The sequence below is a fragment of the Strix aluco genome, chromosome 4 (genome assembly GCF_031877795.1).
Source record: "Strix aluco isolate bStrAlu1 chromosome 4, bStrAlu1.hap1, whole genome shotgun sequence".
Classification (NCBI taxonomy): Eukaryota; Metazoa; Chordata; class Aves; order Strigiformes; family Strigidae; genus Strix; species Strix aluco.
The window spans coordinates 97,623,817-97,641,422 of record NC_133934.1 but is presented as its reverse complement, the minus strand read 5'-3'; the positions used below and the strand labels follow the sequence as shown (position 1 = coordinate 97,641,422).

Here is a 17,606-nt window from a genome sequence, read left to right as displayed (position 1 = left end):
CAAAAGGGAACACAGAAGACAGACATACAAAGTTTCCAAAACTTGGCTAAGTAAGACCTCAACTACTCTACTTTAGTCACATAATTCATGCGAGCTTTCCAATTTATTGAGTATTGGCTTTCTCAGAGTGAGGAGCTGCTATTTAAAAGGGTAAGTGAGGAAAACTTAATGTTACAGTTTAGTGCTACTTTGTGGAGTGTATTCTCCTCCTGTCCTCCTCCCCTTTCCTGATCATTCCCAATACCCTGCTGTTGCTTAAAGGAAAACAGGAATTCTACTGTACAGGAAGAGCTTTATCAGCACCACATGAAGGCAGGCAAGAGATGGAATTTCCTCTGGCAGAAAAGGAGAGCAAGAACACATGAAACAGATCAGACTAGGGGCTGGACCTGCATTTCTTGTCACCTGTATGTGACAAATTAAGCACATTATAATAATTCAACAACAAAACAAACAAAAAATCCCCCCTCAAAAGAAAAAAAAAAAAAAAAGATAGCTTCTTAGGTTTGATTGTGCTTTAAATCTGTATTGTGAAATAACAGTGGACTATTAAAGCACAAGATCCTGAAAGCAGCAAATGACAAGTTTGGATAAATTCTTTGAGCAGGACAGATTCTGACCTCATCTACCCCCATGTGTAGCAGGAATAAGTTCAACAAAATCAACTGATTTACCCATTGTAGAATTCAGTGTAAATGTGATTGGAATCAGGTCCCAAAATATATATTGAAACATCTCAAAGTAATCTCCTAGCACTGATTAGTACCACATGCTATATAGCAACGCAAAATAGAACTGCCAAATAACGGCTTGCTACAGTACCCAGTAACATAAATCTAACAGGCCTGACCCAGATCGCAACAGAGACAAAGGGAAGAGCCCGTGACTTCAAAAGGTTCCCAGTAAAGCCCTAGGTGACCAAAGGGTAAGAGGGATCCAAATCCCCTTCACCTTACACAGACACACACGTGCACCCACATACGTGGTTCTGTGGCAGAAAGGTATGAGTAAAATCAGAAGACAGGCCAGGATCTGAAATTCACCTAACCTGTCAGCACAACAGACAGCACAAAACCAACACCCCCTCCAAAACCTAGAAGACTGGTCTACTTTTCCTTGCACAGAACTGCAACGGGGGGAAAAAACCCACAACACAAAATAGTAGTATTTTATATTCATTGAGGTTGTTGTATTAATTCGGTCTCAGAAACTGCTATTAATACTGTAGCCCCCCACAATTTAATTTTATAAATAAAACCCCAAATTTTTTACCATCCTTTTACAGTCAGGTGGAAAGAAACACAAAAAGAAAGATGAAAAGCCTTGAAAGTTCAATCAGCCCAGATGTTATTAAAAAAACAAAAAGTTGAAAATAAGGTTAGCAGAAAGTTCAAATGGAAATAAACTGCAAAAATTGAGCAAGTTTCTTTACAGCCTGGATTAAAACACAGTTGTGCCTATGAGCTTCTCTTTTTATCTCTGAGTTAGGAAGCCACTCAAATAGCTTCAAGCTGAAGGCAAACAGCAGACAGGAGCTCTTCAGCCCTCTGCAGCCTCTTAGCGTCAGCTGTTTGCCGGATGGTAATCAGATAAAGAGCTAGAAGAAATACATGAAAAAGGAAAGAAACAATAGCATAGCATGAGTTTAGCCCTCCAACAACATCAGGCTGGAACCTTCTTTTAGAAAATGTAATAATTGCAACATGTTCACCTAGGCTAAACTTTTCAGGGAACACAGTGAGTTATGTTAATTTTATGCACTGCAGGCTCTCTTAAGCTGGCTGCTGTTGGAGCTCCTTATCACACATATGAAAATTACAATAATTAACTGGTAACACCTCAGCTATGTTTTAAGGCAAATGTCATCCAAAACCTATCATACAGTATTTCAAAAGCTAGACCGGCCTTTCTGTTTCAAAACCATAACAATTTGGAAAGGATCACTGAATAAGACTTCCCGCAGCTGAAAACACTTGCTGTCTCTACCAGGCTGAGTTGCTCTTGACCTCAGTTTGTAGATCCTGTTTTAGAAAGACAGACTGTATTGATTGGGAATTCAATGTTTTTCTTGTGACACAGTTTTCTCGAGGAAGCAATTTGGCAGAATTTTGTTGAAGGACAGAAATAATAAGATGGGATATTTAGAAGATGCGACAGTAGAATGTTGGAGGAATTTGAAAGGGAGGGAAATAGCTAGGCTTTAATATTATAAAAAATGACAAATAACTCTAGGGGTGGAGTTTACAGCCTCATAAAAAGGCAGCATTCTTTTTCTTTGGACTACGATCATTGTACGTGTCAGTGAACTTCTCTTTTTCTCCCCTAGACTGTTTCCAACTTTGCATCCCTCAAGAAAAACTTCTTGGCCAAATGTCGAATCATCAGGACTTATTTTATGTATGTCTTTACAAAAAAAAAAAAAAAAAAGCACCAAATGACACATCTAAAGTTACTTCACTGAAAACACTTTATCAGTATAATTTAGGTACCTAAAGAGATCCTGATCTAAAGCCCGCTAACATTAATTGCAATTTTCTATTAATTTCAATGAAATTTGTATTAAGCTATCACACCATAAAAAAAAAAAAAAAAAACAGAAACCCAGATAGCTTTAGATAAATTACACAAACTGTTAGCATGGCTTCTCATATCTTCTTGCAAGTTTAGTAATATACTTTGCAGAAACACATTGAGAAGTGTGGATGATGTCTGACAAAATGCAACTGCCTGATTTGTGTACGTGCACATACTATAAAATTTTCACACACATATGACCTAAACTAATGCCAGATACCATAGAAGGTAAACAGCACACATGTATCTATTCCCAGTAGTTTTTATAATTGGGAGTCAAATATGGTGCTCCTCTTGCTCTTACCTAATTGTGTTAAAGAGCAGTGTTACCAGGAGAAAAGCAGTGAATACTGAGTAGAGCACAATAGAAGGAGATGGAAAATAGATACAAGAAGCTAGGTCTCCAGGGGCAGTATTTTCTATTTGCTGGGCTACAGACTCGCAGCTGATAATGCAAGTTGTAATTAATATAAAAGCAGGAGACAATATGGGGAAAGCTTGTACTAGCAGGGCCACAGGAGATCACTCCGCTGCTATCCACTGTTTCTCATTTACACACACAGCCTTCCCTAGAAAACACAATTTTGCCAGTGTTTTTTCCCTTGAAAGTTAAAAAAAAATTGATTTAGCACCACCACTGAATTTTGCTAAATCTAGAAAAGAGCAACAGAAAGGACAAGAGTCTCCTGGTATACAAAGCAAATCTGACGCATTACTCTTTTGTCGATGCTGCAAATCTGGTGGAAACTGGAGTTTTTAACTGCTACAGGATTTCTTGAACAGAGATGTTGTAATAGAGAAATTTGATATAGGATAACCTTCTGTTAAATTGCAATTCTTACTTTGTATGACCAGAATTTCCACTGGGCAAACTCTAGCTAATTTTTTGTGAGTGTATGTAGTCTCGCTAGGGCTGATTCTGATCTCACACTGCTTTTTGTGGTGATATTAAGGACCCAATTAACCATAAGGAATTTGCTTCTTATTTATAACTGGGAAGTAAAATCAATCAGGCCAGCTGATACCCATGTGAGTAAGTTGAGCAGGATTTGGCTTACAGACATTAACTGAAGTTTTAAGTACACAACTGTGACAGGATCAGGCCCTTACATTTTATCAGATGAAATGGGCAAAGCCATTGATCTTGCAGGAACAAATAAACCACAAATTACTTTCATAAATTAAACTACAATGGCTGTAGACCTCGTTCTCTGTGAAGGTGTTTGGACTCAAAGGTCTGGAGGTTGCTCGGTAAATTAATTTTGCAAACACAAAACTGAACTGAACTACTGATACGGATGGCATTTTCCCACCCAAATACAAGCCAAATCCTGCTCACCTTGTTCTTACAAGTAACGCTTGCAAACACAGTTGAACGACTGACGTGATTAATACCACAAAAATCTGTATCTAGGTACCACCATATATCGAAAGATGCTATACTGTGCCAGACATAGAAAGCTATACACATACATGCACATGCGTTTCTGTGTGTGCATCTGTCTAAGTTTTGTATGTATGAAGTTCATGATGGTATCTTGGAGACTTTTGTGGAGTATATTAATAATAAACTTACTGTGTAAAGAAACTTTCGATAAGTAAATGAGCCAAGAAAAACTCTAATTTGACATGATATGTATGTTTTCTACAAAAGACCACTCCTGATACTACTAAGGTTTATTTTCTTATGGATGCATATTTAATATGACAACTTTTTTTGTATCAGAATTACACAATTTAACCAAAATACAAGGCATTGTGATCTATCAGATATTTGTTGAAGTATGTATACATATATATATACAAGTTTTGATTCTTATCCCTTGACTTTGCATTTGAGGAAAGTGTCAGGCGGAATTTTTGACACTCCTAGAACATGGCACCGTTCTGAAAAGCTGCGTGCTTTGTATTTTCCAATTAAGATTGAAATCAGACATGTAATCCACCTGTCAGCAAGGAACAGAGACTTGAAAAAGGGGGGTTTAGTGTTTTTTCTAGTTGTCCTTCTACATAATTCTGTGTGGCTATACTTCATCTAGACTGATAGACAACTCAAACCAAAGAGGGAACACTGGCATCAAACAAATAGTGAAATACATTATCGGTTCAGTTTAAGAGAACGCAGTTTAAAATTAAAACACTCTAATTTGAGCTGTAGATTACCTTTGACTGTAGAGCACCTTGTCCCGTCAAAAAGAGGAAATACACAACATTCTCTACAGTCTCAGGAAGTTCCTGATGCTCCTTGCCCCTTCAGAAAGCACAGAGCCTACCATAACGTCCTAAGTCTTGAGCCACATACCACGAAATCTGATCATTAAAGAAAAAAGTTTGCCATACTATTGTTGCGGTTAGGTACTTAGTTTCCCTTCTGACACACAACAAACAGAAAGGGTACCTCTGGGGTCTGATCCTTCATTTCTGGCGTACTCAAAACTCTCACTGAAGTCCATCAAAGTGTGGTGTACCTGGAGACTGCAGCATCAGGCCCCCAATTACTTCCTCATTACTCAGAGAAATCTTATCTAAAGGTTTAATTATATAACTGGAACAGATATATTTTACCCTATTTTTATTTTTTTTCTCATCTGCAAGATGTCAGGAATTTGCACAGACCATTCCTCAAGAAGAAATATGAAAGAAATGTGAAATGTCTGAATGTCCAAAAGTACAAAATAAAAGCATCTCCTCATTTGAGAGCTGAAAGGTTTAATGTTGAGACTAATATTTCTCTTCTACAGCTAAGGCATTGGATTTCTAATCTGTCAACAGTCCTTTTATAAAAAAGAGATGTATGTATATTTCTATCAATTTTAAATTATATTTTATAAATGATGATCTGTATATTATTACCTCTCAGCTGTAAATTGACTAGAATATATAAACAAATATAAAAAATACTGAGGCCCTGATCCTGCTCCCACGAAAGGCAGTGGAAGGAGAACCGTAAATTTCTATGGGAGAATTACTAGGCTTCAAAGTAGGTTTCTGCTAAAGGAAGACTTGTGTGGCACCAGGTGAAGCCAGGTACAAAAGAAATGTAATTAAAGTACAAAATGTTATCATATGCTTGAAAGAGTTTAAAAATCTCTAAATTTTACAAGCATTAAGTTTTTGAGATTTGAATAGCTTGAAAGGAAAAAAAAAGATTTGTTGGCAATCTCAACAGATATTTTAGGCTGAGCACAGAATGCAGGATAGGGCCCAGAATGTTTATATTGAACAATAATAAATTTTCATCTGTGCTGGGAAACTCAACTTGAACTGCAGCTGGAAAGGTTTCTTTCCTCTTTTCTTTTCTTTTCTTTTTTTTTTTTCCTTTTTCCCCCCTAACTGATCTGGTTCAGCCAGGGCATAGCTGTAATTACCTTCTTCCCATCTACAGCTAATACCTCAGAGCAATAAAAAAATATGAGGGTGTTAAAAATTCAAACGCTAATTATGGGCTGTTATATTTACTAAACACAGCAGAGTAATAACAAAAGTTTCAGCTTCTTGTGGCCAGCGCTGCACTATTTGATCTACCAAGTCCCTGGACCCTTTACACTTACTGTATTACATAACAGTTAATAGCGCACTAAAATAAAATTCGATAAACACATTTATTACCAAACATGTATAGCACAACCGCTTACAGCTGTCTCCTTTTTCCAGCACAGGTATATCTCTGAAGAGTTCATTCCTTTGTTGATTTTGGTTTTGGTTTCCAATTAAGTTATATAAATAGTAGAGCAGTAGATTTTGAAAAGGGAAGCATGCGCTATTTGAGTACCCCATTTAAAGTCTTATGGTAAATATTGGCTAATCCTACAATTTTTTCTGTTACTTTCTCTTATGCCTGTTTTCAGGTCTAGCAAAGGAATAAAATTGAGAGCTGCCTTAGTTCCTAGTTCAGCACTGCCACTGTCACCGCTACCAACCCCTGGCATTCACATTAAACACACACAGTGTAGCTTTTTACCACTTAATAAGAATAGAGGTGTATGGATTTTTGGGGTGTCAAACAGCTGTCACAAACTGTCATGTCCACAAGAGAAACCTTGGCACACAACAAATTAACCTACACTTCTTTTTGGCTATCATTATTCATAGCCAATCAGTTGAAATGCTCCTAGTATTTCATGTGCAAATAAAACCATGAGGGGAAGACCCATGGATCAGAATAGTGGGCCAATACATAAAACAGAGGAAACAACATGCTGTCTCTGTCCTTCTGAAGTGGCTCATCATCACCCCTGCACCAACTTTCACCAAATGAGATCTAGCCTGAGGCTATATATTAAATATGCATATCAAAGCAAATGAAAAAAATAAACCTGGAGAGTCAAATTGGACAAATTTGCATGCTTGAACTACTACATTTTCAGGTAGATGCTCACAAATGATAGCTCAGGTTTTGATACTCCTGCATGTTTATAATAGCCATTTTTTAATGCTTTTCTTTCTTTATGGATAAAAGTGGATTTCTTCCTGCTGGAATCTTGTACAGTGCAAATATAAATGTGTACTCACACGGTAGTTTGACTAAGCTATAAAAGAGTGTTAAAGTTTTGTTGGGAAAACAAGCTAATATACAAAAAAAAAAAATCCAATAAGGAGACACATTTCCCAAAACGCATGAATAAAATGTAACTATGTGATACAACTCTTCATTTCCCAGTTGGTGTTCTGGTTGCACAAATTATTGCTTCCTTTCAAAACAAATAGCAGGGGGCTAAAGTAAAAATGTTATAGCTCAAATCTCCAGGAAATAAAAGGCTTTAAATTATAATACCCAATGAAGTGGTAAACCCTAACGGGTGCAAGATAAATGGGTTGTCATATTTATTTGAGTTTGGGTTTGGGGCCACAAAAGCAAGAGGAGACTCTTCTTAGGGAAGATAATAGTTATCAAATTATCAAAATGCTAACCCCCTCCACCCCTGTCCTATCATTGTGTGTGAATTTAAATATTATAATGGAGCACTGCAAATTGGCTTGAGCATTCGCCATCTGCCAGAACCCTAAACAGGCTAGTTTATCTAATCTCTTCAATATAAACATAAGCATGCTCCATTTCTACACTTCCACTTGAAACACACTCTTGTAAAGAAACTGTACTGGAGAAACATGTACTTTTCTGTTTCTCTGAATTATACACAATGACCCCCTATCTTTCAGGTTGCCACTCATTTCAATTTCTTTTCTAGTAGTCTCCCAGAATACTTATGCACACGAATTTAAGGTTGTAAAATGCCATAAAACAAATATTTTTGAAATAGTGTCGTGCCTCATGGAGTTTATTATCTATGTGTGAGATAGCTGATAAGCAGAGAAACTTTCAGGAACCTCTGCATACATTTTTTCCTCTCAAAAGAATAGATTTAAAATGTAAAACATCGCAAAAGCCTTGTTCTGCAATGTTTACCGAATACAAATGAGAAAATGAAAGCTAAGGCTTGGGTCCAAAAATATTTCCCGGGCTCTGTAACTAAGCTGTGCCAGAAGGGGGGCATTTAGAAGAATTTATTATTATTTTATCTCCCAATTCAGCTTCAGTCCAGGTCTAATGTAATTATCAAATACACACACAAACAACATGTTTTCAAAGGAAACAAAAGCTCCTAGAAAGCTCATTCTCCCTGGGTTTACAGCTACTCTTCTTAACACACTGGGAAATAAAGGCAGGCGCCTGTGCAGAAAGCATGGTTAACTTCACACCGGGTGTTAAATTAATATTTCAACCGCTAAAATATTAGACTGTATCATTTAGATTATGAGTTCAATTGAATCTAAAACTGTGTTAAACCCCTTTTCCCCCCAGGGATGCGTTCCTATAAATAAACTAGAGTTCACACCCACTCTTTTTAACCAGAGCTATTCCTTCCCCTTTCTGCGGTACCAGCTGCAATCTTTCCCTTCACATCCCGAAGTCTCTCTGCGTCTACATCTTTTGAAGGATCACAAGAACCGCTCCAAAACCCGGAAAAACAAAGGCACTCTCCTTACCACGCACACCAACGTTCAGTCCTACACACATAACACTAATTCACCAACTCCTAAAGTGTTAAAATCAACCGCTAACCTACGGTTACTCAATCATCATTCTCTCCAGCTTTCTGTAATACATTGTTAATAATTGCTTCATCAAGGTTACTGTCTTTTATTATGAAGATGCTTCAGGCGTTTGGCAATAAGTCCATATTCTGACAATAAGTTGCTATAAAGCACAAGCATTGGAAACTCTAATGTGCTAACCCCTTTTTTTTAATGCAATGTAGTATTGCCAATAATTCTCATCACTTGTCATCCCCACGAGAGGGGAGGGGGGAGCGAGTCAGCAAACTTTCTCCCTAACTTTCTTGTCTCTGTTTCCTTACATTGCTGCATTGATTAGAGAGTTGGCAAAGAAGAGCAAGCACCGAGCCCCACATCAAACCGACAGTTTGCTAGCTCTCCAAGCCGCCCAGACCAGGAAACTTTACAAACCATTGCAAACTCGCTGCTTTGCACATGGAAGCAGAAGGAACCTTTTGCATTTGTACAACTTTACAAAACGAGAGGCAAGGAAGTGTAAAGATGGGATTCGAGCTTGCAAGAGGTTAAAGTGGTAGTAATAATAATAATAACAATAGACAACAGCAGCAAAACAATTAAATCAGAGACAGGTCCTCTAAGCAGGTTAAAGTCTTAAAAAGTGCCATAAAGAAATCGGAAGGACTTACATGATCAGCTAGATTTGTGGAAGATCCTGAGAGTTCTTCGTGGTCTGATTTGGAGCTGCCATCCCTTTCATCAATAACGAGGTCTATTGGCATTTTTCCTTTCAAACAACTAATGTACCGATGGCAGAAGTTATCGCACAATTCATGAACCTGAAAACATTGACAAGAATAATAGTATCAATAATGGCAAAATATTGGATTGCAACTTTTTTTTTTTTTTGGTAGCAAGAACAACCCTCTGATCTACTCCACAAGTAACTCTAATTAAGGGGCACAATAGTTGAAGGCAAGGAAACAATAGAGAAATTGTTGCAGCACATATTATTCTCTAGAGACTTGCCGCAGCAACAAGTTAGAGAGAGAGAGAGATAGTGGGCTCAGTCTGCTGTGCAGAGGAAAATCCGATTTGATGATAACATCAGAACACTGGGAGCTGGACCCAGGCGGTATCTCCGGAGCGTACACAGCCCAGACAGGTACAACTAGTCACTCGGGACGGGATCGGTTTAAACCGGGGCTGAAAAAAGGTCTAAGTGGCCGGGAGCAGTAAGACGAAGCTCCTCGCTGAGGCTGTGGGAAGAGCCGTCCTCGTCCCAGGGCACAGCCCCCTCCCCACGCCGCGCAGGGGCCCCCTGCCTCTTCCAAACATCTAGGGCTTGCTTGGGGTTAATGTGCCTGCCAGAGCTGGAGAAAGGCAGGAGTGCTCGCATTTCTCTTTTTGTTAAACATACTACTTCCGAGTCAGGAAGAGAGCTTCTACTGAGGGAAGGGATAAGAAGGATGAAAGGGGGTTAACAATGTATACTTTTAATGACTCGGTTGAAATTAGGCTGAAAACAGAAAAAAATAAGGCCGGGCCGGGCTGGTTGTCGGGTGTCACATGCTCTGATGACACAGGTTACAGTATCACACTGCCTTTCCCCTCTCTCCTCTGGCCATGTTTACAAGTCATCCCAAACACTTCGAGGGGGGGCGGGGGGGGGGGGGGGGTGAGGAGGGGACAGGGAGGGAATGGCTTGCCCCCCGCCCACCTCCGTGGCTCTTACCTTTTCTAATTCCAAAAGGTGAAACCTTAGTACTTGTATTGCTTGGATCATCTGCAAGAAAGTTTTGAGGAAGGGGTTACGTGGGAGACAGGAGCATGGGGGTTGCGCAGAGCTGCGAGCCCGAGTGGGCGAGGGGGAGAAGGGGATTGTCAGAGCTCGCGGTCATTATCCAGGATTTTAGCTCATTGGTCACGCTTGAACAATTTTGATCAACTTTAACCTAAGCACTTGATTTTTATCATATTTATTCCAGAAGCGGTGATTAGTGCTTTATTACCGCGATCTTGGAGAAAACCTCTTCCTCTTTTCCTCGCTGCCTCTCACCAGCCGGCCCTCATCCCTGAGGGTCCGCGGAGGGGTCACACACACGCTCCCACCCCGCCACCGCCCGCAGGAGAAAAGGGAGGGGGAAAAGGATGAATAGTTTGGCATCTTCTTTACAAGCGGATTTAGGCACTTTGAATATTGGAATCGCTCACATTAGCAAAAGAATTACGTTAGAAATCTCCGGCTCTCTCTTCTTAAGCAGTTATTTCCTTCACTGCAAGCTTCCCGGGGCTTTCGAGCACGGCTTTGCCATGCACCGGGGCTCGAGAGTTTGCCCCGGCTCGCTTTCAAAGTGCAGCTCTTTGAAGCCCCTCGGCGGCGGCGCCCCGGCCCCCGGCCCTGCCCGCCCTGCCCGGGCCGCACGGCGGAGGGCGCCTGCCGGCAGCGCGCGCCGGGGGCGGGAAGGGCGGGGGGGCCGCGGGGCAGAGGGGGGAGCAGGCCTTACCAAATTGTCCAACTCTGGATTTGAAGAAAAAAGTGGTTTTTCAGCGCGGACCTGCAAGAGGAAGGAAAAGCGGCGTGAATCAGTACTTCTCCCCCCAGCCCTGTAGCCGAATCGCTCGGAGGGGGCACAGCACCCCCCGTGACACAACCAGCCGGCAGGGCCAGGCCAGAACCCGGCCGGGCGCCCCGGAGCCACCCGTGCTGTGGAGAGGAGCCTGCCCCGCTCCTGCCAGCCCGCTGCCCGCCCGGCCGCCCTTCCCACAGGAGCCTTCTCCTTCCTCTTGGTCTCCCGCCTTTCCCCCGCTCCCGCTGCCTCCACAACTCGGCCACTTTTTCCCTTTCGGTAACGCGGGAGGGCGAGGGCCGGGAGCCTCGGACCGGCGGCGTGGAGGGGCTCCCGGCGGAGGGGGGTGAGGGCCGGCCGGGCCGCCAGCCCGCACCCCCGCCGCTCCCCCCCCCGCCCCCCCAGCGGCCGGAGAGGGGGCTCGGGGCTCGGGGCGGGGGGGCTGCCCCCTGCGAGCGCCCGGCCGTGCGGGTCGGGGAGCTGAGGAGGTGGCGGGAGTGCCGGGAAGGGCCGGGGGCGGGGGGAGAGGTGCCGGACCTGTTTGGCGAAGACGGCGATGTCCTCGTTGAAGGAGTCGGAGGAGCAGACGTCCCCGCCGGCCACGCCGGGCTCCCGGGGCGTGCAGGTCGCCAGCTCGCACTTCTCAAAGACCAGAGCTAAGAGGGGGAACAACGGGTGCCTACCGGGCAGTGGCACACAAAGAGAGGGGGGGGGGGGGGGGGGAGAGGGGGAAAGAAGAGCTCTAATCAACAAGTATTTTTTTTAAAACGCACGGACACACAAACACGGACACACGGACGCGGCCACACTCTGCAGCCTCTCAGTATCGCTTCGTGCAGAGCAGGGGAGAATAACATTTTGAAATAAAAATGCTGGTTTCGGTGGTGGGTTTCTTTTTGTTGTGGGTTTTAGTTGTTTTTTTTTTTTTTTTTTTTTTTTTCCCCTTTTGAAATTGCACTGCCCGAGCCACATCCCCCGTGCAGTCCCCACAGATGAGGACAAAAGTGACCTCTTCTCCGAACGCACAAGGCACCAAACACGCTCACGCCGGCAGCGGCTCAGCTGGGAATCTTACACTTTTCGCCACAGCTTAAAATAACGCGAAACCTGGAAGAACCCATCCCTACCCTCCAGCTATGACCTAAAATGAGAAGCACGGCCAGGCAAACTGCAAACTACTTAATACGTAATTTTATTTTTCAAGGGGCCTTCTAACAAAAATGTGGTGAAGTTTCCTGGCTTAGGAAGCACACCCAAGTAAAATACCAGCTGTCCAGATAAGTGAGCTGGGGAGGGGGCGGAGGGAGGGAGCACTTCGCGAAATATTTTCCCATAGTTGGTGTAGTCAGGGAAAAAAAATATTTTATCTGCGTGCTAAGTAGTAAGCATGCGTTTGTCTCTTGTCCCCTTTGGTGCCTGATCAAGGCCCCACACTCTGTCATAGATGCTACTATCTCTCCTTTTAGGATCATTTAGTATTTTTTCTAAAAGGCACTGAAGGGAATCGGTGTCATTCCCCCCAAGCAATGCCCTGGCACAGGCTTGAGTTTTGTTGGGTACGTGTTTCTTTTTCCTCGTGTTCTTTCTTTCCTAAATAGAAAACTCAGCTCAGTGCCCCCAGTGTATTTAGTCCTTCTGTCTCAGGGAAGAGCTGCTTGCGAGAAGCGAATCCCTTTTATTCTTACTACCTTCCGCGATGTGAATAGCTCTTTATTTACAGTGTTGGAAGAATGTTATTATGGCACGAAGGAGAACACCAGAACAACACTTCTCCAACTCAAATCCAGAGCAATGAGATCTGCCTCTCCTGTCTGAACTCCTAACTGGGGCCTTTCCGAGAAAGACAAAAAACCCACAGGGGAAAAAATAAATAAAGAAAGAAAGAAAGAAAGAAAGAAAAAAGGAAAACAGAAAAAAAAAAAAAAACCACAACAGACAGACAAGGCACCACCACCACCACCTCCCCCCAGCCCAGCCCCTCTCCCCGAGAGGTCTGATTTTCCGGGATCCGCTGCCCGTGGGTGCTGGCACCTCAGCCAGGAGTCAAGCTGGGACTGCGCTCGTCCTGAGATTGCCAGCAGCGGCAGCGGCGGTGCCACCGGGCGGGCCTCCCCCCCGGAGCGGGCGGCGGGGGGCTCCCCGGCCGCCGCCCTCCCGCCGGGCCCGCCGGGGCTCCCCCCCGTCCCGCTCCGGGGCTCGGCTCGCCGCTGCCGCCGCCCGCCGCCCCGGCCCCGCGGGAGCCCCCGCCGCCCGCCCGCCCCGCTCCTGCGCTCGCCGCTCCGCGGGCACCGGCGCTGCGGGGCCGGGCCATGGCGCCGGGCGGCCCGGCGGCACCTACCCGTAGATCGCATCCTTGTCCCGCTTCAGGGCGTCGTTGACAGCGGAGCCCATGCTGGCCGGCATGACATTGGGGTGCGGGGCGTGGGCGCCGTAGTGCTGTCCGGCATGGAGCGGCGGCCCATGGTTGAGGTGGTGCACCGGGGGGATCGGCCGGGGGGCGTGGGGGTCCCCGTACATGGACGCCGGCACCCCTACTCCGTCCATCCCGCCGTAGTGGGGCAGCTCATCGTACTGTCAAAAAACGGGCCGGAAGAGAAGAAAGAAAGAGAAAGAGGGGAAGAGAGAGAGAGAGAGAGAGAGGAGAATAAAAAAAAAAAAAAACAAACAAACAACAACAACAAAAGTCAGAAGAGAGTAAAGCACCCGGACAGACACAAACAGAGCAAAACAAAACGAGAACAGCCACAACAGAGAGAGAAATGTGCAAAATGAAATCAACTGGGATCGGGAGCAGAGGCTGGAGAGACTGAGGGAGGAGTGGGGGTGCGGGGAGAGGTAAAGGGGGAAAGTGTGTGTGCCTGCCTGTGTGTGCGGGGGGAGATGGTCCTCTTCAGCACGGGCAGGAGAAACCCTAACAAGGAAACGGGGATGAAAAGGAAGGAAACGGAGGAGAGAAACTAGAGTTACTCTGCATTAGAAAGGAAGAACAAAAAAATAAAATATAAATGAATAAACAAGCAGAATCAAAAGCAACTATATAAATAAATCAACACTGGGAAGGAGAGAGGAAAGGTAGGGTGCATCGGGGGGGGGGGGGGGGGAAGATAAAGGGGGAAATAATCTGAAAGTTACCAGAAACATTTTTTAGTAGCAATTCCCCTTGTCCTTGTCAAAGCCAGAGACAAAAAAAAAAAAAAAAAAGGCAGCTATATGTGTATACATATATATACGTTCGTATATACACAGACACACATATGTATTTCTTAGTCTTTCCTAGGCAGCGGCAGTAACGGCGGCAGCAGCAGCAGCAGCAGCAGCAGCAGCAGCAGCAAGCTTTCCCCTGTGAAACCCGTGCTACTGAGCAGGCAGAGAGCAGGGAAATCGCGCTGCTGGGGGAAAAGCTGGAGAGGAAAAAAGCGTGGAACAATTGCAGAGAGAGACACACACACAGAGACACTCACGCACACACACAAAAAGCTAGTGAATAATTTTTGCTGCTATTTTTTAATAGTGGCCGCCATCATCATCAGCAACAGAGGAGAGCAAATCGGACAGGCCCCTCTTAAGAGAGGATTTATATATAGGTAAGTGTTGGAGATTTAAACCTACCCTTTGCGCCATCAGTCTGCGCTCCAATAAACTCCTGGATGTGTCGTATATTTAATATCCCAGTCCAGCAAAGAAAGTGATTTAGAGTGAAGAAGATTCCTTTTTTTTTTTTTTTTTTGCAACCCACTTATAGACTTCTCCTATCCTCCAATATGGGTAAATAATAATAACAACAACAATAACAACAGTAATATATAAAAAACAGTCAAGAACCACGATGAGTTTCTGTGTTTTCTTCTTTTTTCTCTCTCTTTCTCTCTTTCCTTTTTCTCTCTCTCTTTTCCTTTTTTCTTTCTCTACGCAAAAAAAAAAAAAAAAAAAAAAAATTGTCAAGCCCCCAAACTGAAGGTTACGATCGGCCCGTCAGCAACCCACATGTAACCAAACTGTCGTGTCTCATGGCTTTTTGCCACTCCAGCTGTCAATCAAAGCCAGGGAATGTCAAGGTAGTGAATGAATGATGGTTGATGATGATGAAGAAGAGAGGAGGAATCTTTTTAACCCCGGTTTCTTCTTCCAGTAACTCCGCGCTCGGGTTTTGCCTTTTAGGATCGCTATAGGGTTGGTTTAGGTTTTTGGTTTTTTGTTGGTTTTTTTTTTTTTTTTTTTTTTAAGTACTGTGAAGGGGGGTGGGGAAAGATGCGAAGAAAAATTGAATAGTTTGCAAAGCCCGGACTTCCCCCTCTCTCCTTTTTTTTTTTTTTTTTTTTTTTCCTCCTCCCGGCAGGTATTTTGTCTCCCTCTCTCCCTCGCTCTCTGAGATGAGTGAGTGTCAGTAAGTGTTGGCAGGTTGGCTGCTGGCTGCCTTATAGAAGAGGCTCAGTTTTGCAGCGCTGATCGGCGGGAGAATGAAGTGACGGAACCCGGAAGTAGTGGTGGCCATAGCCAGTCCTGCAGCGCGGCGGCGGCGGCGGCGGCGGCGGCGGGGAGCGGCGGCGGCGGCGGCGGGGAGCGGCGGCGGGGAGCGGCGGCGGCGGGGAGCGGCGGCGGGGCGCGGCGGCGGGGCGCGAGGCGCGGGGCGGCGGGGCGCCCCAGCCGGCGGAGCGCCGGTGATGCGCTGCGCGCCGGCGGGGCGGCCGCGGCGCCGCGCGGGGGGAGCCGCGCAGCAGCCCCTGCCCCGAGCGAAGCAACGCGTGTAGGAAGGAGCGAGCGAGCGTGCGAGAGAGAGGGAGGGAGGGAGGGAGGGAGCGCGGGAGGGAGGGGGGAGCCAGGGAGGGAGGGAGGGAGGGAGGGAGGGAGGGAGGGGAGGAAGGACAGGGAGAGTGCGTGTGTGCGAGAGGGGGGAGAGGCAGGGGAAAACTGCAGAGAGCCAGAAGAAAAGTGCGGTAGAAGCCCAGCCCCGGGTTGGTTTGCGCTAGATTATTTTAGCAACAAAATACCTTCCGATTAACCGCGATGTTTAGCGTCTGGTCTGTGCGCTGAATTGTTGGTTTAAATCGCCGGCTATCGCCGCTGCCGCGAACGGTGTGCGAGCCCGGGGGCACGGAGCGCCGCCGGGTACGGGGGGGCCGCGCAAAGTTGATCTTCCCCGGGAGGCGAGCCTGCTCCGGCCACGTACCCGCGTCTCCGCCAGCATGCTATGTTGCAAGTGTGGTTTCTTTCCTCTGACAATTCATTGTGCTTTTCTAAAAATTAATTTTCCAGGGCATGAAGAGAACGGCTCATTCAAACCGTGTTTGGCACCGCTCTTCATTAAGTGATCGCTGCTATCAAGCACGCTATGGATGTCTTGGGGGGAGAGGCGGGGTGGGGGGGGGGGGGGGGTGGGGGGAAGAGGGGGAAATCCCTTTTAGTTTTGCGATTAGGTTGCCAGGCTTTGAAAAGGGCTTAAAAACAAAGTCATGCCCAGCCTTTTGTAGCAGAGATCCAGATGTTATGTAGATTTTTGTTTGCATGTTCATTCTGAGCGGACCCGGCGGTGCGCGCTCTATTTACGCGTGTATGTTGCTGGACTTTGCCGTATATCGACGTTGCGCTTGTGGAATGTATGCTGAAGTATTAGCTCGGTAATGCCTTCTAATGGTAGTGCTAATTACAGTGGGGTTATTTAGCAAATTAAGTGCGATGATGCACCCCCCACCCATGAGCACCAAATGAACTTTTCCAAATACACACACGCACACATACACACACACACACACACGTTAATTTTGGTGTGTTTCTCTCGCCCAATCACTTCGCTGGAGCTAAACCGTGCCTTACCTCAGAACAGTCAATTACCAAAGCTACCCGGGATCATCAATCATGGGGGATGCTTGAAGTTTAGGGGAGGAGCGATGGTCAAACTATCGATTGCTGCAGTTTTGTCCTCCCCAACCCCCCACCCTCGTTCACGGTCCCCTGCACATAAAATCTAAAACAGACTATCCCGTTAATAGTGGGATTTATCAATGATTATGTACCCGGTTGTGAATGTGGCCTCATACGTAGACGGCTTTTTCAAATACACGGCAGAAAAATATGATTTATTCAGTTAGGTCTGGTTTTGGTTTGTTTTGCTTTTCGTGATGATGATGGTGATTTTAAGATTTTTTTTTTTTTTAAATTTTAAGAAAATGACTCAAGGGGTAGTTATAGATATTTGGCCTGATTTTAATAGGCGTAGGGAATGAGCTCCAGAGGTCAATAAACCACCCCCCCTCCAAAATGATGAATGATTGAGTACCTGTGATGATGATAGTGATTACCGGAGCAATTAAACAGTTTGATTAAATGAGCCATCATAACAATGATGTCTGCGGGAAATCAGCCCTCACATATAAAGAAAGATAGCGTGGAGGGCTGACAAACGCCAGTGGGCATTCCTGCGTGTTCCGATAGCGCCGAGCCCTGCAGAGC

The 17,606-nt window shown here is 45.0% G+C and overlaps 1 protein-coding gene across 6 annotated transcripts in view; it reads right to left on the bottom strand.

The window, feature by feature from the left end:
* Positions 1-15,697, bottom strand: part of MEIS2 (Meis homeobox 2) — a 172,984-nt gene extending 157,287 nt beyond the window's left edge. For 5 of the 6 annotated variants that reach the window (XM_074824507.1, XM_074824509.1, XM_074824508.1 and 2 more), the window contains exons 1-6: positions 14,769-15,697; positions 13,498-13,730; positions 11,697-11,838; positions 11,097-11,147; positions 10,325-10,375; positions 9,279-9,428 (exon numbers count right to left, since the gene is read on the bottom strand). In XM_074824507.1, the coding sequence (XP_074680608.1) occupies positions 9,279-9,428; positions 10,325-10,375; positions 11,097-11,147; positions 11,697-11,838; positions 13,498-13,730; positions 14,769-14,780 (639 nt within the window). In that variant the 5' untranslated portion in view covers positions 14,781-15,697. Of the gene's footprint in view, positions 1-9,278; positions 9,429-10,324; positions 10,376-11,096; positions 11,148-11,696; positions 11,839-13,497; positions 13,731-14,291; positions 14,325-14,768 lie in introns of all 6 variants that reach the window. The other variant, XM_074824505.1, reaches the window with a different exon arrangement.
* Between the last annotated feature and the right edge of the window lie 1,909 nt (positions 15,698-17,606).